Here is a 24,056-nt window from a genome sequence, read left to right as displayed (position 1 = left end):
AGGAACCAGTGTTAAATTGTAGTGCAATTGTGTTAAACGTGTTTAAACACACGAGTGTGAGGTTGTGGGTATTATATAATTCATGAGCTGCATGCAAAAATTATTTTAGGGGTTGGACCTCAATCAGGAGGGAGAGACATTCTCGCAAAAGAGCGTGACCCTGACTGGTCTCCCTATGATTTTATTTAGTAAGAGTGACCTGACATATCCATTGTGTGGTGTGCCTTGTTATGTACTCCTAAGAACGCTCTAACCAACTAAGTTAATGAGTCAATTACATTATAAAATAAATAATGTTACTATACATAACACTACAATTTCTAATGTATATTTAATGCACTTGTAAATTTAAATAATAAATTTTGTGACAACTAATTTTGATATAAATCATACGAATTATTTAATTTGTATATTTTTTTATAAATAAAAAATATTTACTATTACAAAATTTAATATATATTAAATTTTTTAATAGTAAAAAAATTTAATACACAAATGAGTAGTTTAACATATTAATAATTACAAAAAATAAAACTTTAAGAAATTAAAAAAAAAAACAAAAAACCAATATGGATGAACTTCATCCGTATGCTTTATACAGATGAACTTCATCCGTATTGGCTTTTTGTTTTTTTTATTCCTTAAATTTTTTTTTTAAATTACTAATATGTTAAATTACTCATTTGTGCATTAAATTTTTTTACTATTACAAAATTTAATATATATTAAATTTTGTAATAGTAAATATTTTTTATTTATAAAAAAATACAGATTAAATAATTCGTATGATTTATATCAAAATTAATTGTCACAAAATTTATCATTTAAATTTACATGTGCATTAAATATATATTAGAAATTTTAGTGTTATGTATAATAACATTATTTATTTTATAATATAATTGGCTCATTAGCTTAGTTAGTTAGAGTGTTGTGCTAATAACCTGAAAGTTATATGTTCGATTCTTGCTTGGGATATTAATTTTAAATTAATTTGTCACATATATTTTTCAAAAAAAATAAAAAAAAAAACTTTTACAGATGAACTACAAAGGACAAAATTGGAAAAAAAAATATGAAAATGCTGGGTGCGCCTAGCAACACCCAAACTTGATTAGGAGAAGCCCAGATACGATGCCTCAATTAGTCCGATCCAATGAAAAAATTATCATTGAAATGATAAATTAATTTTTTTTTGCCAGTTTTAAACATCCAGAGATGTAAAAATGAGATGGGTGAGTCAAACTAACAAATATATTTATTTAAAAAAAAACATATACATATATTTTTTACAAAAATTGTTCGTGTGATGTAAATAAGGATGAAAATAAATCAAACAGTTCAACAGACCAATGGATAAGAACTCAATGTTTTTTAATTTAGCATGTTGCATTCTTTAAGTTTACTTGAGTTATTGACGTGGTTAGGCATACTAATAAATCATCTAATTCAATGCAAATGGTAAAACTTGAAAATTTAAATAATTAAAAATAAAAACAGATATGAAATTTTTTTATTGGATTTGACTCCTCTAGACTGCATTTTAAAAGATAAAATATACCTACAATCGTTGATTACAAAATCAATTGCCGAAAATTGAGATTAAATCAAATTCATACTTAACAAAATCTAAAACTAATTATAATATGATTTTTATGTTTTGTATTATTTTTTTAATGAAAATGTGTAGAAGAGGTGAAATAAAATATATTCACGAGTTTAATAATCATACACAAATAATATAAAATAATTTTACGGCTAATTTAACATTATTATTAATATGACAATAATTATTATAAAAATCAATAAATTAATACATAATCTATTTTATCTATATTTATTACCCTCTAACAAAGTACTAGTATAACATATCTGATCCAAATGGTTTAAAATCGAATCTTTTTGAAGTTCATTGAGACATCAATCCATGGCATGCTGCAGTTTGAACAGAGTAAAAAAATACAAAAAAAAAAACAAAGAATGATGGAGTAATGAGATTTTGAGAACTCATACATTGGCAAAATATGCATATTCATGATTAATCATACATACATTCATACAAGACACAATCTCCTTTGTAAAAGGCCATATATTTAGATGAGTACATACATATTTATAAGATCTTGTTGATTGTTCAAAACTAAACAAAAGCAGTACATTAAGTGCTTAAGAAGTTAATGGTTCTAAATTGTGGTCCCCAACGGTAACTAATTAATTGTGGTGTGATTTTCAATCACACGAAATGCCACAATGCATCTCACTATTAAAAAAAAGTTATTTTTATGACATACATTTTAAGGCAGTTTCCAGAAATCATTTTAGATTGTCTCTCAGTGACATTTTTGTAAATAACAGCAACATAATTACGATGGTCTTTGAGGACTGTCTTTGTAGGCATTATGCAATGGCATTTTGGTAATTTGACGACTTATTTCTACTATGGGTGTGATTAGAAAACCGTTTCATTTTTTAAAAAATAAAAAAGGTTTTTTGATTAGGGTTCGCATTCTGCGCGACGCCGCAAAGCTCAAAATCAACGGTCACTCCTCTCTCTTTTTCTCTCCACACTCACTGCTCTGCTTGCTTCTCTTCCCTTCCCATTCCCAATCCCAATTCACTCTTCTATTGCTCCCCTCCATGCTCCGCCGCACTTTCACCTCTCCACCGCTCGTCCGCCGAGCACCACCTCCGCTCACTCCTCCGACCTCCGTACCGCCCTCCGCCTCCTCCTCTCCCACCTCCTCCTCCTCCTCTCGTCTCGTCGGCCTCCTCTCCAATCGCCACATCCTCACCGGCGCCATGGCAAAAATGATCGCAAAGCAGCGCGGTGTCCCCAACGACGACGCCGTTTTGGAGGAAACCACGATTGCGCTCAGCGCGGTGCTAACGAACGTCGTGGAGGGGCACGATAACGAATGGCGCGCCCTCGGAATCGCGGTTTTCGACCACATATTATCTTGAATCAACCATAGTTGTTCCCCCAACTGTAAAAATATACATACACTGATCTAAACATGCAAATAAATTTAAATAGCATATTTAGATCAAACAGCGGAAATTAAAAGGAATTACAAGCGTACCTCCAGCCATTGCAAATCGAACGGGAAGCGGCTCACACACGAACCTGAAAGACAGTTTTGTTCTTCCAGACCCTTACTCACTCTAAATAGATGGTGTATTTTTTTTTTTCTGAATAGAGAAGTGGGTTTGGTGATACAAAACTGAGAGCACCCCATCCTATTTATAGAGTCTGTCCATCACAGAGCTCTCTCAACTTGTTATCAGAACGTGAGATAGGAAGTTATCAGACGTGAGATAAGAAGTTATCAGTACATGAGATGATGGGTACGTGATTTGTTACTGAAGGTGGTTGCAAATATATTTTGCAAAGATATGGGATGAATGTGGATGGAAAATGGACCAGATTCAGAAGTAACAAATTTTCCAAAATAATAAAATATAAAGAAATGTGCAACGTGCACATAACGTGGGCCTCTAACATTCTCCCACTTGGTCCATTTAACTCAACATCAACCATAACAAGAAACATAATATATGAGTCATGGCGATAGGTCCTCTGATGATGAGTAGTATCTTCCATGTACCACAATATATCAAGTCTCTCAACACTAGCTCTCAACTTAATGAATAAACCATATGTTTATTCTATATCTAAACCGAATGATTTTTCTCGAAATAAATAAATATGTGCACAAAACGATATGAGAAAATATCTAACTGAATAAGAGTTTCATTGAAAATAACAAATGTACGTACAATGAAATTACATCATGGAACCAAGTCCCATTCGTACTACATGATCCTTAAAATTCTTTGGTGGCATGCCTTTAGTTAAAGGATCAGCAATCATTAACTCAGTGTTGACGTGTTCAATGACCACTTTCTTTTCTTTAACACGTTCTCTTATGGCTAAGTACTTGATGTCGATGTGCTTACTTCGACTTCCACTTTTGTTGTTTTTAGCCATAAACACTGCAGCAAAGTTGTCACAATACAACTTTAATGGCCTAGAAATAGAGTCCACAACTCTAAGGCCAGATATGAAACTCTTCAACCATACACCATGCGAGGTAGCCTCAAAACAAGAAACGAACTCAGCCTCCATAGTGGAAGTAGCAGTCAAGGTTTGTTTGGCACTTCTCCAAGATACAGCTCCACTGGCTAACATAAAAATATAACCAGATGTTGATCTTCGTGAATCAACGCAACCAGCAAAGTCTGAGTCGGAGTAGCCAATCACTTCCAGACAATCAGTTTGTCTGTACATGAGCATGTAATCTTTTGTTCCTTGAAGATATCTCATCACTTTCTTTGCAGCTTTCCAGTGGTCAATACCTGGATTACTTTGATATCTTCCCAAAACTCCAACAGCGAATGCAATATCAGGTCTAGTGCAAACCTGAGCATACATAAGGCTTCCGACTGCTGAAGCATATGGAATATTTTTCATGTGTTCCCGCTCAAAATCATTTTTGGGGCATTGACTCAAAGCAAGTTTGTCACCCTTCACAATGGGAGCTACACTTGGTGAACAATCTTTCATATTAAATCTCTCTAAAACTTTGTTGATATAGGTTTCTTGAGACAAGCCTAAAATGCCTCGAGATCTTTCTCTATGGATCTTTATGCCTATGACATAAGATGCCTCTCCCATATCCTTCATATCAAAGTTCTTTGAGAGAAATTGTTTCACCTCATATAGCATACCCTTATCATTAGTCGCAAGCAGAATGTCATCTACGTATAATACAAGGAAACAAATCTTACTCCCACTGACCTTCTGGTATATACAGTGATCCATGACATTCTCTTCAAAGCTAAATGAAGAAATGACCTCATGAAATTTTAAATACCATTGGCGGGAGGCTTGTTTCAATCCATAGATGGACTTATTAAGCTTGCAGACTAAGTGCTCACCAACACTAGATAAGAATCCCTCAGGTTGTTTCATGTAAACCTCTTCTTCTAGATCACCATTCAGGAACGCCGTTTTCACATCCATTTGATGCAGCTCAAGATCAAAATGAGCTACTAATGCCAGAATTATTCGAAGAGAGTCTTTTTTAGATACAGGGGAAAAGGTCTCTCTGTAATCGATTCCTTCTCTTTGAGTGAATCCTTTAGCAACAAGTCTTGCCTTATGTCTCTCAATGTTGCCTTCTGAGTCTTTCTTTGTTTTGAAGACCCATCTACATCCGATGACTTTTACACCAACAGGCAACTCAACGAGATCCCAAACTTGGTTAGATGCCATAGAATCCATCTCATCCCTCATAGCATTATACCACAAATTTGATTCCTTAGAACTCATGGCTTGTGAAAACGTCTCAGGATCATTTTCGGCTCCAATGTTGTAGTCTGATTCTTGTAGGTACACTACATAATCACTAGGAATTGCTGTCTTTTTTATTCTAGTAGATCTTCTTAATGTTGTTTGGTCATCTTGCTGAGGAACTTGTTCAACTGGTTCTTCACCAGTTTGTTCAATATCATCATGTTGTTCCTCACAAACAACTCGATCTACATGATCACTTTCAACAGCTTGTGGAACTTCAATCACTGGTTGTCTAACACCCATTTTAACTTGAGGGGTGGGAATGACTACCAACCTATTACTTGTCCCAGAAGGTTCAGCTTCACAGTGATCCCTTTCAGAAGAAATGTTCTGAAATTGATCACTCCCACTGATCAAGTCATTTTCAAGAAACTTTGCATTCCTTGATTCCACAATCCTAGTGTTGTGGGATGGACAATAGAACCTATACCCTTTAGACCTTTCAGCATATCCAATGAAATACCCAGTAATAGTCTTAGGGTCTAGTTTCTTCTCTTGTGGATTATAGATTCTTACTTCAGACGGGCATCCCCAAACGCGTATATGTCGCAAACTTGGTTTCCAACCCTTGAATAATTCAAAAGGTGTCTTTGAGACAGCCTTGGTTGGAACTCGGTTTAATATATACGCAGCCGTCTTAAGAGCATCAATCCACAAAAATTGAGGAAGCTTTACATTACTCCTCATGCTTCTCACCATGTCTAATAAGGTTCGATTTCTTCGTTCTGCCACACCATTCTGATCCGGAGAACCAGGCATAGTGTATTGGGCAACAATCCCATGTTCTTGAAGAAATTTCGCAAATGAACCTGGTGCTTGTCCATCCTCTGTGTATCTACCATAGTACTCCCCACCTCTATCTGATCTCACGATCTTAATTTGTTTTCCACATTGTTTCTCAACTTCAGCCTTAAAAACTTTAAAGGCATCTAAAGCTTCATTCTTAGAATGAAGTAAGTAGAGATACATATATCGTGAATAATCATCTATAAAGGTTATGAAGTATTTCGGACTATTTGCATCCATGTCTGGACAACATATGTCTGTATGTATGATTTCTAATAAATTAGAACTCCTCTTTGCACCCTTTTTAGACTTGTTAGTTTGCTTACCCTTAATGCAATCTACACAAGTCTCAAAATCAGCGAAATCCAAAGTACTAAGTACTCCTTCATTTACTAATCGCTTGATTCTTTCAATAGAGATATGTCCTAATCTCCGGTGCCACAACATAGAGGATTCTTCATTCACAATACATCGTTTTAACCCAACAGAAACGTGCATAGAAGTAGCGTCATTTTGCAATTCAATCGTATAAAGACCATCAACCAATTGACCACAACCAATAATTTCAGATTTATTTAGTAAATTAAAACCAAAGTCTGTAAAATTAAAATAAAATCCCAAAGGTGCAAGTTTAGAAACAGAAATTAAGTTTTTACAGAAACTAGGAACATAAAAAACTTTCTCCAAATGTAATTTAAAGCCACTACTTAAGACTAAGACGCACGTTCCAATGACCTCTACATGTGAGCTCATCCTACTCCCTGAGTAGATGCACTGCTCACTTCCCACTGGCTTCCTTAGGCTTTCCATACCCTGCAAGGTATTAGAAACATGGATTGTAGAACCAGAGTCAATCCACCATGTATTATGATTCACATTAATCATATTAGATTCATAAAAAACAAAGGCAAATGGTGTACCTTTCTTCTCAAACCAACTTTTAAATTTGGGGCAGTCCTTCTTCATGTGTCCTTTCTTTTTACAGAAGAAACACTTTGACTCCTTTTTAATTGTTGGTTGAGTCAGAATCTTTCCTTTATTGGTGCCTACAGACTTCTTCCTATCCTTTCCAGAATTAGAAGTAGTCAAATTTACCTTCTCACCCTCTTCCATTATCAATCTCTCCTCTTCTTGAACACACATGGTCATCAATTCATTAATAGACCATTTATCCTTATGTGTGTTGTAGGAGATTTTGAAGGGTGTATACTGTTGAGGTAGGGTGCACAAAATGAAATGTACCAGGAAGGATTCAGACATGGTAACTTCCAAGGTTTTCAATTGAGCCACTATGTCCCTTAAGCGCATGATATGTTCACGCACACCTCTCGTTCCAGTAAGCTTAATGGAAGAGAATTGCATAATGAGTGTGCTAGCAAGTGACTTCTCAGAGGTTGTAAACTGTTCATCAATGGCTTTCAACAGATCTCTGACCTTATCATACTGGTCAACTGAACCCCGGATACTAGCGGATATGTTGGTTTTTATGAACATAACGGAGAGACGATTAGATCTCTCCCACTTTTCATAAAGATCAACAGCATCAGGTTCGCTAGTTTCAGTAATAGCCGGTGGCTCATCCTTCCTTATAGCATAGTCAATATCCATCCAGCCCAAATGAAGGAGAACTCTTTCCTTCCAAACCTTATAATTATCACCTTTCAAAATGGGAAGGTCACAAGAAATATTCATAGATTGTGAAACTGCAAACAAACACACATGCTCATTAAGAAAATTTGAGACTAAACAAATGCCATGTTTTGCCAATGCAAATCATGTCTCAATATATGAATCTAGTGACACAAAACTTGCCTGTGGGCTAAAGTCCTACTCAATTAGATCCATCATGCAACTTTATGATAAAACTATTAAATCATGTTCTTTTCCTTAATTCCTGTGGGTAAATTAAGAAATATAATTTAATATTTTATCCTAATTAATCATACAAATATAACAAAATTCCTGTGGGTAGATTTCATCACATTACATATGATTAATCACAATTAATATTTCTAATGTGATTATAAATTTAGTATATAATTTTACTCAATTAAAGATGTTGTGGCTATTCTCTAATTTAATAAAATTATATTAATCACTTAACATTAAAAATAATCCTTGCATAAACATACTTAATAATGCAAATGTGCTCAATATTGAATCATAAAAAATTACATGTATACCAATTCAAAATAACATTGCACGTATATTCATTAAACATCTAATAAACTTTAAAGGATTAAATCCAATGCATACCAGTATTTAACATAATATTGCATGTTCAACATAACTTAAGAGACAAACAATTTTTAAACAGTTTGTGCATAAATGATTTATCCTTCAGAAGTTATAAATACACGTGAACTGCAGTTAATAAACAATTAAATTGCAGTAGCTTAGCGGCAAAGGGAGTCCTTTCATGCTTGTAGGGTGAGGGTTCGAAACCAGCATAAGGTGTTTTCGTTTCATTTATACTTCCTTTTAATTAATTAAAACGAAAACAAACAACAAAAGGCAACAACGAGATTCAAACCCAGAACAATGAGATAATACACATCACATCTACCACTAGACTAAGCCGTGCTTTGTTTAATATTGTTAATTTAAAATGTATATTAACAATTCCAACACAGTAAACAAAACCCACAAGACTTCGTCTTCAACCTCCAGCAGTGGTAAAAAAAAAAAAAAATATTATTACCTCAATTTCGAAAAACCCACACATTATATGCATTTTAGACACCCAAAAATACGTTTTAAATCATAGAAAAATTAGAAAACTCACATCATTCCTAATTTTGATGTTATTTTGAATTAAGGAGGCTTAAAACATAACACCCATATACTCAGAAAATAAACTCCACATAGGAACGACCCAATAAGCAAGACAGAGGTACAAATAGGCTCTGATACCAAATGTAAAAATATACATACACTGATCTAAACATGCAAATAAATTTAAATAGCATATTTAGATCAAACAGCGGAAATTAAAAGGAATTACAAGCGTACCTCCAGCCATTGCAAATCGAACGGGAAGCGGCTCACACACGAACCTGAAAGACAGTTTTGTTCTTCCAGACCCTTACTCACTCTAAATAGATGGTGTATTTTTTTTTTTCTGAATAGAGAAGTGGGTTTGGTGATACAAAACTGAGAGCACCCCATCCTATTTATAGAGTCTGTCCATCACAGAGCTCTCTCAACTTCTTATCAGAACGTGAGATAGGAAGTTATCAGACGTGAGATAAGAAGTTATCAGTACATGAGATGATGGGTACGTGATTTGTTACTGAAGGTGGTTGCAAATATATTTTGCAAAGATATGGGATGAATGTGGATGAAAAATGGACCAGATTCAGAAGTAACAAATTTTCCAAAATAATAAAATACAAAGAAATGTGCAACGTGCACATAACGTGGGCCTCTAACACCAATACCTGCTACCGCTTTGTCCTCTCTTCTTCTTCGCATTCCGAGGAAGCCAAACTTAGAATTGCTCCACACCTACAAGTGAAGTACTCTTTCTTCTCCCACTTCTTTTTGAGATTTTCTGCCCTTTTTTGTTAATTGTCGAGACGAGAATTGTGTTTTGCAGATGAATAGTAGCAGGGTTAGTATTAGCAGTAGTGAATTTGCAAAAGGTGCTCATTTTTGCTAATTCGATGTTTGTTTTTATATGCTTAGTTTCTGAATAATAGAGAATTAGTTACGAATTAGGGCCATTTTTGTGCTTGAGAATGTAGGGGCCTGGGTTATGGTCCAAGATTGGTTGTGAGGAGTATCAAGAAAATAATTCTCTTTTAAATTTTACCCACTAAATCTTAATTAATTGTATTAATTATTTAATTAATGGATTTTTTTATCATTTGTCTCATAACTTTAAATATTTTTACATTTTATCCAAATTTATTTCAAATACACGCACGAAATACTTGCTATTTCTTTTATATAAAAGAATGTTCCGAGAAAACTAGCTGGCACTGCCACTTGACAAAACAATTAATTATACTCTGTTCATATTTTTCATGAACCTTTGTATAAAACTTCAAATACGCTTCTATTTGGTCCCTAATGATAGCGGTGTTAGACTCGATTATTATCATCCAATAAGCATTTCTCTTAATTTTGAATTAAATTAAGTTAGCTTGGAATTCGTATGCTCATCTGTTAGTTCCGAGAACACACTCCCTAGCTTTTTGTGAGACTAATCAGTGTACTTGCTCGAAGATTTGTGTATTCATATCTTTATAGTGGAGGATGAAATTCTAAGGCTATTGTTTGTGTTTTTTATTTTAATGTGATTTAGGGCAGCATGTTGAGTTGTACAATCCCAATCCTCCTCCCAATTGTGTAGGTTATATACATACAAATATGTCTCCTATGAATGTGGCAAGGAATGCTAGTGAGGATGCACGTTCTATGTGTTATCGTGAATATGGCAGTGCCCCAGATGTTCGCATTTACGGGGATCCTGATTTTACTTTTCCGTGAGTAAAATCTGTGAATTCATTTGCCTTTTTGTTTTTCTCCTTAAATTCTATGTTCCAGCTCACTTGCATCTTATGGTATTTGAGTTGGTTAAGAACTCGCTGCGTGCTGTCCAAGAGCGTTTTATGGACTCTGACGAAGTTGCTCCTCCCATTAGAATAATAATAGCAGATGGAATAGAGGATGTTACCATAAAGGTAAGTTTCTATAACTTCTGAGCAGAACCTTTTTTGGGGATATCTCCACCCTGTTCTCAGTGTTATTTGATTCTGCAAATTGCCTCAGAACACAACTTTTAAGGTGGGTTTGTGAGTTAGATTTTGAAGGAAAAGGGAGGACAATTTTGCACTTTTCATTTCTAATAAGTTATCTAATTTCACAATCTCTTTTAAATGAAAACAATAAAATGACTGATTAGCATAGATTTAATGTCTTAATTTTTATTTACTTTTATAAACATTATATAACTATCTTTTTTATGTTGAGAATTTTAGCCTTTTGTTTATATAAATGACATGTTAGGTCTCAGATGAGGGAGGTGGAATACCAAGGAGTGGTCTTCCAAGAATTTTTACATATCTCTACAGTACAGCTGGAATCTCATTGTCAGTCGAACATGAACTTTCTGATATTGGAACAATGGAAAATGTAACAATGGCTGGATATGGTTATGGACTTCCTATTTGCCGCTTGTATGCTAGGTATTTTGGTGGTGATCTTCAAGTAATCTCTATGGAATGATATGGTGAGTAAACTATTACTTCATTAGTTCATAATATTTGTTATTTAGACTTCTCTTCCAAATTCTAACATTCTTCTGTAGCGTTACGAAATCACAGGGTGATGTTGGGTCCTATGACAAGATGCAGAGCGTTGAACTGGATTCCACAGGCAGCACTTGCTGAATACTACGCTCAAAGATCAACACCAGGTGGATTTCTCATCAGCGAAGGCACCTTGATCTCCCCCACTGCTCCTGGGTACTTTACCTATCTCTTTCCATTATTATTCTTTTCAACAATATCATAATAATATACTATTCATAATTTCATGTGTCTATATGGTTTTTTTTTTTTTTGCGGAACTACGATCCATCTCATTTACTTTAACTGCTGGTGGGAATATTATTTGTTTTATGATTTTTAATTATTAAATAAAAAATCACTTGATGATTTATAATGTTAAATATATAATTCACTTTAATTTGAATATTAAAATATTATTGATTGCAAGACTGTGTAAACATTAGTCAATTGATAAAACATTTATTCCTTGTGCTTCAACGCAAAACTGTTTGTTTTTGTACAAAGTCTAAATGTTCCTCTTTTTTTTTTCCATAATGAGATTGAACGGTCAAATAACGCGTCCTTCGGTGGAATGAGTTCTACGTGGGTGCCGCTTGTGTTTAGAATCTAATATCGATAAATATTAATTATTAATTTTTTTAATAAAATAGATTGAGCCCACAACATTTTTCTTAATATTTTTTAATCACCCAAAAAAACCTTATATCACCTGTGTACCATTGACTGCTGCAATTAAAAGACTTTTATTTTTGTGTAGTTGTTAACGGGCTAAGAAAAAAAAAGTTAAAGATGTATCAAGTAAAAGAAAAAAAAAGTAGAAGTAAAATTAACCCAAGAGATATGCTTGTTTCTTTCAAAACATTGAGGTTTTGTTTATTAAAATTTAAAAAAGTGATTAATTTCAGGGTCGGACCTATGGCTTGCATATGCAAGCCTCTGACTTTTGTGAATTTATTTTTTCATATATAATATATTAACTAATTATTTTTATTTAGGATTTTAAGTATGTAAATAATATCTTTAAGTGTTATTTGTTTATTTTTATATTTTAATAAATATTCTATTATTTTTTTTGTAATCTTTGTAGTAAAAATAATTATAAATAACATTATAAGTAGGGGTGGGAATAGGTCAGGCTAGGCTTTGAAAAGCCTGAGCCTAGTCTACGATGAATCTTTGAGGTCTGAGTCTGGCCTATAACCTATCAAAGACTTTTAATTTGGTTCGGCCTGACCTTTTTAAAAGTCTGGCCTGACCTGACCTGACCTGATAGCCTTTTTAAAAGCCTTCTTCACAATAAATATTTAATATTTTATGGAGTAGGAACGTAATAGGAAAGTTAAAAAAAAGGAAAGTCAATCAAAATAATGAGGAATATAAAAGGGCACATGACTCACACTTAAATTGTAATTAAAGTCTTTGATTATAGGAATAGAAATTATAGAGCAGTAATGTGTAATCAAAGTCTAATAGTTTCAAAAAAAAATTTAATTATATCCAAAAAATAATATTATATATTGATACCCAAAAAATAATATTATGTATTGGTACCCAAAAATAATATATATATATATATATATATATATATATATATATATATATATATATATATATATATATATATATATATATATATATATATAGGCCTATCAGGCTTATAAGACTTTTTAATAAGCATAAGCCTGGTCTATTTAATTTAATAGACTTTTAAAAAAGCCTGAACCTAATCTTTTAATTAAATAGGTCAGTTCAAACCAGACTTTATGTAGGTCAGGTCGTAGGTCCTTGTAGGCCGGCCTGACCTATTCCCACCCCTAATTATAAGTGAGAGAGAGTGCAGTTTGTGTCTTTATGTACGTTGGCATGGTCTTTGGCAGTTTGTGTCTTTATGTACTTTCTACCCACTTTGCTGATATCGGTATTCTTCAATTCTAATTTTTCTTCATCTTCTTTTTAACGTTTTAGTATACATCCACCTCCTGCTTTTGGTTCTTCTAATCTTGAAGCACTGGCTCTTGAAGCAAATAATTCTGAAGAAGACATAAAAGAGGAACAATCTGTACATGCCAATGTTCAATAGTCACGGTGAAACTTCTAATGCAAGCTATTTTTAGAACTAGGCTTGGAAAATTTCTTTGAATGGTGACCTAGAATCTAAATTACTCATGCTTTGCTTTTTATATGGGGGGATCTGAATATGTAACCCAACTGGTCTTTGATACTTTTAGCTTCCTTTTTTTCTAATCATGTTATTACTTTTTGACTTTTTTGAGGTTGAGGTGCTGATATTATTATTATTATTATTTGTATCCCAGTCCGATCTTTGCTTATTTCCTTTGGTGAATCATGTAAAATACATATTTGAGAACTTATCAAGTATGCCTATCTAAACTTGTATGATGTGTGGAGCCTTTATAGCATATGGTGTATAAAGTTCCTAGTCAAATTGTTTAATTTAATTTTGATGTTTATTTTGAAATGTTAATTGGTTCCAGGATAATTAGTTTAGTTTGATTTTGTGTGGGAAAATATTCCTTGGCAGCATGCCTAATTTGTAAAAGAAGAAATCACTACTAAAAAAGCTATAATTTACGTCGTTGGTTCTAAATCGGTTGTAGAGAACCGTCTTAAAAAGGCTCGTGGTGGCATTTTTGTAATAAAGTGAAACATAACAACGACGTTTGTGCAGAACCGACTTTGATGAGGTGTGCGGGATGGTGGAATGGTAATTTTGTAGTCTGATACAAAGACGGTTTTGTCCGAAAAACCGTCTTTGTTTGGTTAATACTGCGTTCATATATTTTGTATCAGTACTTGGTACTATTGCTAACCCGAGAAGCCCGCGCGCGCTCCCGTGACATTCGTCCCCAAACTCCACTGTGTGCATTTTGAATGCAATCGAACGTTCACTGTCTCCCAGCATCATGCCCCTTCCCATTCCCCTTTGTTTCCGCTTCGAAGCTCCCTCCCCCTTTGTTTTCGCTTCTTCATCTCATCTTAGCACAAGAAAGAAAGAAACTTCAATCCTCACACAAACGAAAACAAATATCTTTTACTTCTTTTGCCTTCGACGGTAGAAGAGGTGTCGAAACAAACAAGCTTCGTTTCGCCGGAACAATGACCGGCGGCGGATCGATGGGGAGATTGCCAACATGGAAGGAGAGAGAAAACAACAAGAGGAGAGAGAGGAGACAAAGAGCGATCGCCGCTAAGATCTACACTGGCCTTCGAGCTCAGGGGAACTACAAGCTTCTGAAGCACTGTGACAACAACGAGGTTGTGAAAGCTCTATGCGCCGAAGTTGGTTGGATCGTGGAAGAGGATGGCACCACTTATCAAAAGGTTCAGCTTCCCCTCAATTTCTCAGATCTACTTTCAGTCACGGTCAGTGTTTGTTTTTGGAGTCCTGATCTAAGTTTGAATAATTATTGATGTACAGGGATGCAAGAGACCCAGCGCGAGTGAGATTGAAGGAACAACAACAAACATAAGCTGTTTGCTTTCCTTTGTGTCAACTTTCCTTTGTGTGCCTGTTATGTTGGAATATAAAATAATGTCATTTTACATAAGTTGTTTGCTTGTGAGGCAATCGTTCTTACACAATGATCCCAAGAATTTTGCTAATGTAGGAGGAGGTGTAATTGGATGCAGGGGTTTCCATTCTAGCTTTAGAACTACACAAAGTGGATTGTCTTTGAGCATATGTTCGATCTGTTGTTTGCCTTGGACACTATATTGGTTCCTCATAATATTTCTTAATTCTTTCTTACAATTTGTTTAGATGTCTCAACCACGATGATAATTACCCCTGGGCCTGTTGTGGACTTCTTAATATCCAATCAAAATGTGAGAGACCCTTTTTCACTTGACTGGGCAAAGGTAAGCTAATTCAATGACCAATTGATCATAGTGCTTGATTAACTGTTATATACAATAATCTCATCTTTTATTTATTTTCTTGAATAGGCCAAGAGGACATTAAAAAATCTGATGTAAGTGTCTTTTTGTCCAGTTTTGCATAATTGGATTCTTGTGTATATTTTGCTGGGTTTACCTGATATTATTTCTATTATTGCAGGCACTTAAAAGTAGCAATTATGGTTCTGAACCAATGCTACATAATTGTGAGATCTCTATAAGCCCCAACTTTACTGAAGTTGAGGGTCGGGTTTTACAAGCTCCGCGGGTAAATTTCAAGTCATTATAATTGTGCATGTGCTTATTCTTTTTTATTTTGTTACCTTTATGTTGATGTTGATGAATATTATAGTGGTGAATTGTTTTGTTAATATTGTGCCCAGAGAGGTAGGTTTAGATATTGCCTTGCTTTTGTACCAATTCAAATTGCTTTTGTACAGAAATGTTGGTTGAATTATCAATGTTGTGTTCTGTAATTGCCTTGAGCACATACGGGCTATGGACAACAATATGATTATTATGGACCGCGATGGTTGCAGATGCAAAAACAAGTAATTTGACTTTCTTGGTCATTCATTTTATGTGCTTAATAGATACAATAGAAGTATAACTTGAAAACTTGGTTAAACTTTGTTCTTAAGGGACCTGTTTGATTTTTAAAAAAAGAAAAACAAGTTAGAAAGTTTGAATCCACTTGTATAAGCTTTGAGACTGCATGTTTTTATGATATAATGTGTTTATATATATATATATATATATATATATATATATATATATATATATATATATATATATATATATATATATATATATATAGAATTATTTTTTAGATTTAAGAAAAATACTTAAACATCTTTTTTTTAATTATTCTTAAAATAGTAATTAGAGAATTTTATATAAATCACGTCTTATCGAAAATAACAATAAGAACATAATACACTTTTATAGTCTTGTGTAAGAGATCTTTAAGCTTAGGAGAAATCCTATTTCGAAACAAACAACCATAAGAAAAAAACCAAAATTCTAGTAATTAGAAACCTAATAAAAATAGGAAATTATGACAAAAGAATAAGATTAGAATAGAGAAAGAAAATAATAAAACAGCAAAAAGAAAGTGTTGGATATACTTAAGATTTTTATATTTGCACATCAAAATTCTGACATTTTAATAAAAATAAAAAAAAAGACCTGTACTCTTTAAATAATATGAAAGAGATGAATAATTATTTTAATATAATATATTATTATGACTAGGACCCTACCATTAAGGTGATCGTGGTTCAGCTTCGTGAGCAAGCTTGAAAGTTGAAGTGTTTATATATATATATATATATATATATATATATATAAAAGGTTGACCACTTCAATTTTCAAGGTGAGGTAATCGTATGCTTTATTTGTGAAGTGTGGATGCATGTTTCTTCTTCTTCAGAACAGCTAAAACTTTATGACTCTTGCATCTTTTGCTTTAGTGGCATTTAAGTTATCTAGAAGGAAGAATGAAGATATGTTCAAATTGCTCCATACAATTCTCTTTTGAAGGATAGGAAATGTATGTCTTACTTCATTTACTATCTGTGTTTTTTGATACAGCTGTTATGCCACCTCAATTGACTTTTATTTTAGTTTTTGACTTTTTGACTTTCTCATTTTATTTAATAAAACGTTAAATTTGCTAAAAGATCAAATAAATCTTAAATACACTAACTTGTTAATGAGCCTTTTAATTTCTCTAGGTAGTGGATGTAGGGGATCTAAAATTATTGTGTCTAGCATGCAAAGTATGAATTGCAGTTATATTCTTATGGTTAATTGGAAATATTTTCACATTACTAATTAATTTATAAATAAATGAAGCTTATTTTTCCATTGTTAAAAGAATATACAAAATGGTATGTTTGAAATATTAGTCTCTTTCAGTGCATTTTGCTTACATAATTTTCTCTTAAACATAAGAATAGGAGTGTGTGAATTGAAAAAAAAATAAAAGAGTGTGGATTGAAAAAAATAAGTAGAAATAAATCTTGCTGGTCAACCAACAGGACCAAAAACAAAGATTCAATAAAGGTAGATAGAACTTTAAAGGTCCACTAGAACAATGTGACTACAAAACGGGAGTTGCTATTTGCACCCTTTTTTTACTTGTATACTATTTAACAAAAATATTTACTTTTTAATTAAAATTTACATAATTTAATAAAAATAACTAACTTTTTTATTAAGTAAGAAATTAGTTATTTTTTCCTATTAATGAGAACAGATACAACACTTGTAATTTGATTTATTTTTTCTGTTTGTATTTTAAGATAATATATAGTTATTAGGTGAGATGAAATTTGTCATATGTAATTTATATCAATTATTGCATTATTTAATAAATTTTAATTAAATAATTTTTATCTTAAAGTTCATTTTATGTAGATCATTTTTATTAAATTTTATATTAATAAATAATTATTTGATACATTATTCACATAGATCAAAGTTATATATATATATATATATATATATGAGAATGTTCATAGACACACACATTTATAAGTGCATTAGCAATCAACATCATAAATATTTGGACAAAAAATTAATATATTCATTTGGATTAATAAGTTTAATTTTAAGATATTATAGTAATTTATGTTTCAATTTTAAAATAATAATTTATCTCTCATCTCTCATTTCTATCAACATTCAATTTTGACACTCTCAAATTTCCTCTTTAATAAACATTAAATTAGATTATATATTGATTTAAAAAGTAATGAGTGTAATTGATTTAGATTTATTTACAAAGTAATAATAATTGTTTTATTTGTGGTTTGATTTGTGGTTTGATTTGGCATTCAAAGAGTTGAACTGCACATACTGTATGGTAGTTTGATTTATGGTTTGCATGATTTGAACAACAGTTCATTGGGAGAACATCAAATTATTCTAAACAATTAAACATGAGATTTGCTGTAAATCATGCCTTCTGAGATTTGTTGTAAGCTTTCGATTGCTTTTTATGCTAGTTATTATTGTGACTACTACTGGATTAGTGGATTTTGTTTCCTATAACATAATGTTATAATTTTTACTTCCAGATGCTGAACTTCATATGAATTTTGTATGCAATAGTGACGTACTAAACTGCTTGTGACTTCTTCTCTTAGGGAAGTCATCTACCATTGCTTTGTTGTCTGCTGTCCAACTTGTTTGTTGCGGTAGAAAGGCTTCACCTATTTTCTAGGGTAAGTTGCATTAGTTCTGTAAATAGACACTTATTACCAACTTAATCTAAATTGTGGATTTAGCCTTAAATACTAGATGATTTGGGCTTGTCATTTATTCTTTAAATTACAAATAGCAGCTTAAATTTTAAGCTTGTGTCATGTCCTGAACAATTTCATTTCATTTGTCAACAAATGGAGAATCAAACAAGAGCTATGCAAAAATTGTTACTATTATATTTTTTGGTAACCAGTGAAAACCTTTTCACTTTGACCAAACAAAGTCTTATGTGAAATAACCAAATAATATTTTATTCTTCCAAATTTTCATGTAGGAAATATTTGTGTGGAAAGAATTTGACTGAGTATCTTCATTTCTTTAGAGAAATTGGTATATTACATTGTTAATGATTAGAATATTAAGTGATTTTATTCATCGATTCTCTTAACTCTTCTACTTGTGTGGTTTCAAGGGAGTTTCCGTTTCTGATATGCAAGAGGCACAACAACCTTGTGGCATTAAGAATTTGCTTTCTGGTATTTCTATATATTGTTTGTATATACTTGCACTAACGGGTAAGGACATGGTGGTATATTTATTTAAGAGTTTTTTTTTTTGTTTCAAATGCATAATGGTTTTATTGTACTATGGTTAGGCTTTTGAGAATTCATTTTGCATTATATAGCTGGTATCAATCTGCGGCATTTGCAGGGCCATGAACCACTCTATGTATTCCTTTATATATACATTATTTACATAAATATCTATTTTCAAATGCGGTAAATTTTCTCGTTGATACAGTTATGGAATTGCTGCTATTGCTCTCATCATGCAAAACTTGACAAGGTTAGAAAGTGGCATATGTATATTATTAACCAAATCAGAGTATCAGACATTCTGGTACATTCAAATATATATTGACTTCATTATGCAGCATTTTTCTGTTTTTTCTTGAACCATGCTCAAGTTTTTATTTTCTTCGTATTCAAAATCTTGTGATTATATATAAGGATTAAATTGCTCATCTAGCCATGCTAGACTTTGAAATGGAAAATTTAAGTGTGTTTGGCAGAGTGCTCACATGATTTTATAAAATTGATTTAGTTAAAAGTGAATTTGAAGTGATGTAATTTATGTTTTAGGAAGTTTTATTTTAAAAGTAAGTTTGAGATGTAATGAATTCAAATTTATGTTTTAGGAATATTCAACCTCTGTCTCCTGTAGCCCATTCCCTGTTGGGATTATAATGGAATTTGTGTTTTCTATATTATGCTAGGGAGTAATAACAGCTTTGCTCCTCTATTACTAATTAGGACATATTGTGAATTTCTGATAGTTTCCCTTTTCCTTTTGTTGATAAAATCCTTCTTTTACACAATAAGTATTGTGATGGTTCTTGTTTCTATTTTGGTATCTTTGATATGTTTGATGTTTTTAAAGTGAAAATAGTTATACCCAAAATATGGGAAGACTGTTAAATTGTATTGGATGTTAATGGCACTTGAAGGGTAGTGACAAACTCTAATTTTTTGGTCAGCAGGATATGACATCTTTGTTAGAAGTTGGTGCTCCCAAATGCATTATTTAGTTTACTCAGAGCTATAAGCAATGTAATCAGTGCAAATCCTTCTAACCTAGAATTTGACATTTTATTGCATGTATATAATCATGAACATGTGCATGACATTTGAATTGATGTTTGACTTGAATCCTGAATGACAGATGATAAAACAACTAATAACAAGTTTCAGGTATTGACAGGTCTAGTGGTTGCTTATTTAATTTCTCACCACAAATGGCTAGCTGTGGCTGATTGGTTGGTAAGTGGTCACTTGAAGGTATCCTTTCTACAATATTTGGAAATCTATAAAATTGTAGCATTAGTATGCCTTCATTTTTGCCCCTTCTGTGTCTCTGGTACAAATTTGATGTATAGAATGTTAGCTTATTACTATGTACAATGGTCTAATCTAATCACCTAATGCCATTTCTTGAAACAGGGGTCTTCTGTATAGAATGTTATAGTACATGGTCTTCTGTATAGAATGTTAGCTTATTACTATTTTCATTGCTAAAATTTGACCAGGGTTTATAATGTAAGTCTCATACGAGATATTAGGTTTAATTATATTTGAATATTGTTATTGTCATTCATGAACAAAAAGCAAAAAAATAATTTTTTTTTTGATAATTCTACATTGGTTATTCGAAAATCTGATGTAGTATCCTGACAATTCTACATCGGTTACTATGACAACCGATGTAGAATGCTTTACCATGGGTAGCATGCTACGTTTGTCGCCCAAACCTGATGTAGTATCTTGACCATTCTACATCGGTTATTAGGACAATCGATGTAGAATTCTTCCCATTTTATGACGGGTTGGCCTCCAAACCCGTCTTAAAATATCAGATTTCTACATCGGTTGTCCTAATAACCAATGTAGAATGATTAGGATGCTATATCGGGTTTGGGCTGAAACCCGTCTTCGAACTTAACCCATTCTAAGATGGTTGTTTAACCGTCGTAGTAGGATGACGAACTTTCAACATCGTCGGCTACAATGACGCGTCAAAACCGATGTAGAAAGGCTTATTTAACCGATGTAGAAAGCCTACTTTATAGTAGTGTCTGCAGCGTAGCTACAATGGAACCGCATTAGAGCCACAACGGAAGCTTAACATTGTTTTATTCCACTTTTTGTCAAAAGAAAGATAAAATTTATATTCCAATCTTTTATTTTGAACTTCTAAGTGTCAATAATTAAATCACTATAACCATATAGGATGTTGATAGATACCAAATCTTGAAATGAATGAAAAGTTATGCTATCTTACAAATAAAATATATAATATAATAATTAGAATAATTGTAAAAAAAATACATATAATGCAAATATATAATAATTTCATGCAGCAACAGCCGCAATCCGTATCGCAAAGCTGCAATGGCCACAACCACAATCGCAATTTATATCTATTACTTATCATTAGCCATGTAAAAGAAAAGTTACTTTCTACCCCTCTACAAACAAACAGTTTAAGATCTTTCTTTCCTTGTAATCTGCTAACACATGTTAAGTTGAATCGGTGAGAAGTACACCTAAACCATTCAAACTGCAAAAAAATACAAGGAAATTATACCATCAACAAATACATATTAGAAAACAATATATGAAGTATATGAAAGCAAATGTGTATTCCTGGCTAATTATCAGACAATTACTTATTGTTGAACGTGTATTAGTAGTTGTCTATTAATTTGTTATTTTCTATTAATTGTTTGAACAAGTTTTTAGCATTAGTTGTTTTATTTTCTGTTATAGTTGTTTTGTTAGTGGTTGGTTATTGTTATGTTCATGATTTGTTATTATGTTACTAGTTGGTGGTTATTATTTAGTGAAACCCATTACAAAAAAGCCTAAACACCTTGCTTCAATTCCTCCTTGCAAGCATTGTTGTAGAATGAGTCATCCTCCTTTCAAATGATGAAGAAGATCTGATGTTAAGTGTGAAAAGTGCAACAAGTTAGGGCATCATGTGAGAATTTGCAGAAGCAATTTTCAACAAAAGAATGTGGCTCAAGTTGCAGATCGACAAGAAGAAGAGCAATTATTTGTAGCAACATGTTTTACACGCAGCTACTCAAGTGAATGTTGGCTAGTGGGTAGTGGTTGTACCAATCACATGACCCATGATCAAGAGGTTTTCAGAGAATTGGACAAATTACAGGTATCAAAGGTTAGAATTGGCAATGGTGATCTTATCACTATTGAAGGAAGGGGAACTGTAGCCATTAAAAGTTGTGCAGACACAAAATTAATTTATGATATTTTGTATGTACCTGAGATTCATCAAAACTTGCTAAGTGTGGGACAACTGATTGATAAGGGGTTTAAAGTCATCTTTGAAAATAAGCACTGTCTGATTAAAGATGTCAATGACAAGGAAACTTTCAATATCAAAATGAGAGGCAAAAGTTTCTCATTTGATCCATTGAAGGAGGAGCAAACAACTTATCCAGTTACTGTAAACAATACAAAAGAAGTTTGGCAAAAAAGATTAGGTCATTTTCATCATGCAGCTGTTGAGGAACAATGCACAATCTCACTCGGCCATTATGCAATGAATGCTTTAAATAATGCATACTTTGCCATGAAGAGAGCATCATCAATGTATTCAAAAGAAATGGACCAATGCCTTTCATCCTCTAAAGCCTTGGAGGTTAAAAAGATGGAGTTGGAGATTGAATCATAATTTATGAATGAAGCTTGTTTAGAATTGAATAATACCATTGAACATTCAATCCAAAATGAAAGAAAAAAGAAAAAGAGATTCTTTGTAAAAGAAAGGATGTGTTAATGGGTGAATTGGAACAATTTCTTGTTTTAGTTAAACAGAAAGAAATGGAGATAGCAGACAATGACTCTAATTTAGAAGCTGTAGATAATAAGATAAATAAATATGTCTCTAGATTTAAAGAGATGCAATCAAGCATCCATCAAAGTATAGCATCCTTCAAGCAGAGGATTATTTTCATAGATAAAAAGTCCAAAAATTAGAAGCGGAGAAGAAAGTTGCTACTGCTACAAGAAATTTCAAGGAGGTTGCATGAATAGCTAATGAAGCAAAGTCACACTATGTGTTGAAAAAGAGAGCATTCAGTTATACATGGATACGAGGAGGAGTGTTGAACATGTCAACCACTGAGAGAGAAACTTGGACTTGTTAACAACCGATACAAAGATGAGTGTTGAATGTGTATTAGTGGTTGTCTGTTAGAGTTCGTTATTTTCTATTAATTGTTTGACCAAGTTTTTAACATTAGTTGTTTTATTTTTTGTTACTTAGTAGTTGTTATGTTAGTTGTTGATTATTGTTATGTTAGTGGTTTGTTATTGTTATGTTGGTGATTGATTATTATTTAAGGAGTTAGTTATTATTGCTTCTTTTTGTTACAATAAACCTGTATTTAAAAACAGATGATCATTCAATAAAAAGTATGCATTCATCTCTCATAATTTTGTGTTACACTTATTTTACAACACTTATTCACATGCGAATCATTACTAACTTGACCCAAGTGAAAGTAGCCCGAATACATTGACCTTTCAAATCCAACAAACTATAGTGGGAGAAACGTTGTGTTACTAGTGAAGTTGTTTATTGGATGGTTCCAGAGTAAAATTGTGAGGGACAAGAGATCAACATAACCTCAATGCCATTATCTTGATGTTGCTGATCATTGCACTAACATTATCTTGATGTATTTTTGCAAAAAAAAAAAGTATCATATCATGCATGTGAGTCTAAGTCCAATAACACCGTATGATCGATATAGCTAAACTTCACCTAGTGGAATAATACTTTTTTGCCGTCATTGTTATTATTCTTTGTGTGTGAGTATTCCACCAGTCATTCTATTTTAAAGTAGTAATTTTCTGCTTTTGTTTTGAAAATTGAATGCATTTTGCTCTTCATGAATAAAT

General features: G+C 32.6%; 1 protein-coding gene across 25 annotated transcripts; it reads left to right on the top strand.

Moving 5' to 3' along the window:
• The first annotated feature begins 9,589 nt into the window (after positions 1–9,589).
• BES1-8 (protein BRI1-EMS-SUPPRESSOR 1) lies at positions 9,590–23,453 on the top strand. Of its 25 annotated transcripts, XR_005888381.1 has the most exons (14): positions 9,591–10,830; positions 11,156–11,378; positions 11,457–11,613; positions 13,405–14,781; positions 14,879–15,318; positions 15,406–15,431; positions 15,518–15,625; positions 15,798–15,908; positions 16,612–16,909; positions 18,510–18,587; positions 19,040–19,142; positions 19,369–19,413; positions 20,108–20,177; positions 20,319–23,449. XR_005888381.1 is itself a non-coding variant. In XM_041009114.1 (9 exons), the coding sequence occupies exons 4-8, from the start codon at positions 14,332–14,334 to the stop codon at positions 15,576–15,578; spliced, it is 900 nt and encodes a 299-aa protein (XP_040865048.1). In that variant the 5' UTR covers positions 9,591–10,830; positions 11,156–11,378; positions 11,457–11,613; positions 13,405–14,331; the 3' UTR covers positions 15,579–15,625; positions 18,510–18,689. The 25 variants fall into 25 exon arrangements, 1 of the variants encoding a protein (XP_040865048.1); XR_005888374.1 differs by having other exon boundaries at positions 9,590–10,830; positions 19,040–20,177; positions 20,329–20,405; positions 20,568–23,450; XR_005888376.1 differs by having other exon boundaries at positions 9,590–10,830; positions 19,040–20,177; positions 20,319–20,405; positions 20,568–23,450.
• Positions 23,454–24,056: the final 603 nt, after the last annotated feature.

Source organism: Glycine max, chromosome 14, assembly GCF_000004515.6.
Source record: "Glycine max cultivar Williams 82 chromosome 14, Glycine_max_v4.0, whole genome shotgun sequence".
In the NCBI taxonomy this organism is placed as follows: domain Eukaryota; kingdom Viridiplantae; phylum Streptophyta; class Magnoliopsida; order Fabales; family Fabaceae; genus Glycine; species Glycine max.
The sequence above is the reverse complement of the archived record's forward strand: the minus strand, read 5'-3'. Positions and strand labels throughout refer to the sequence as shown.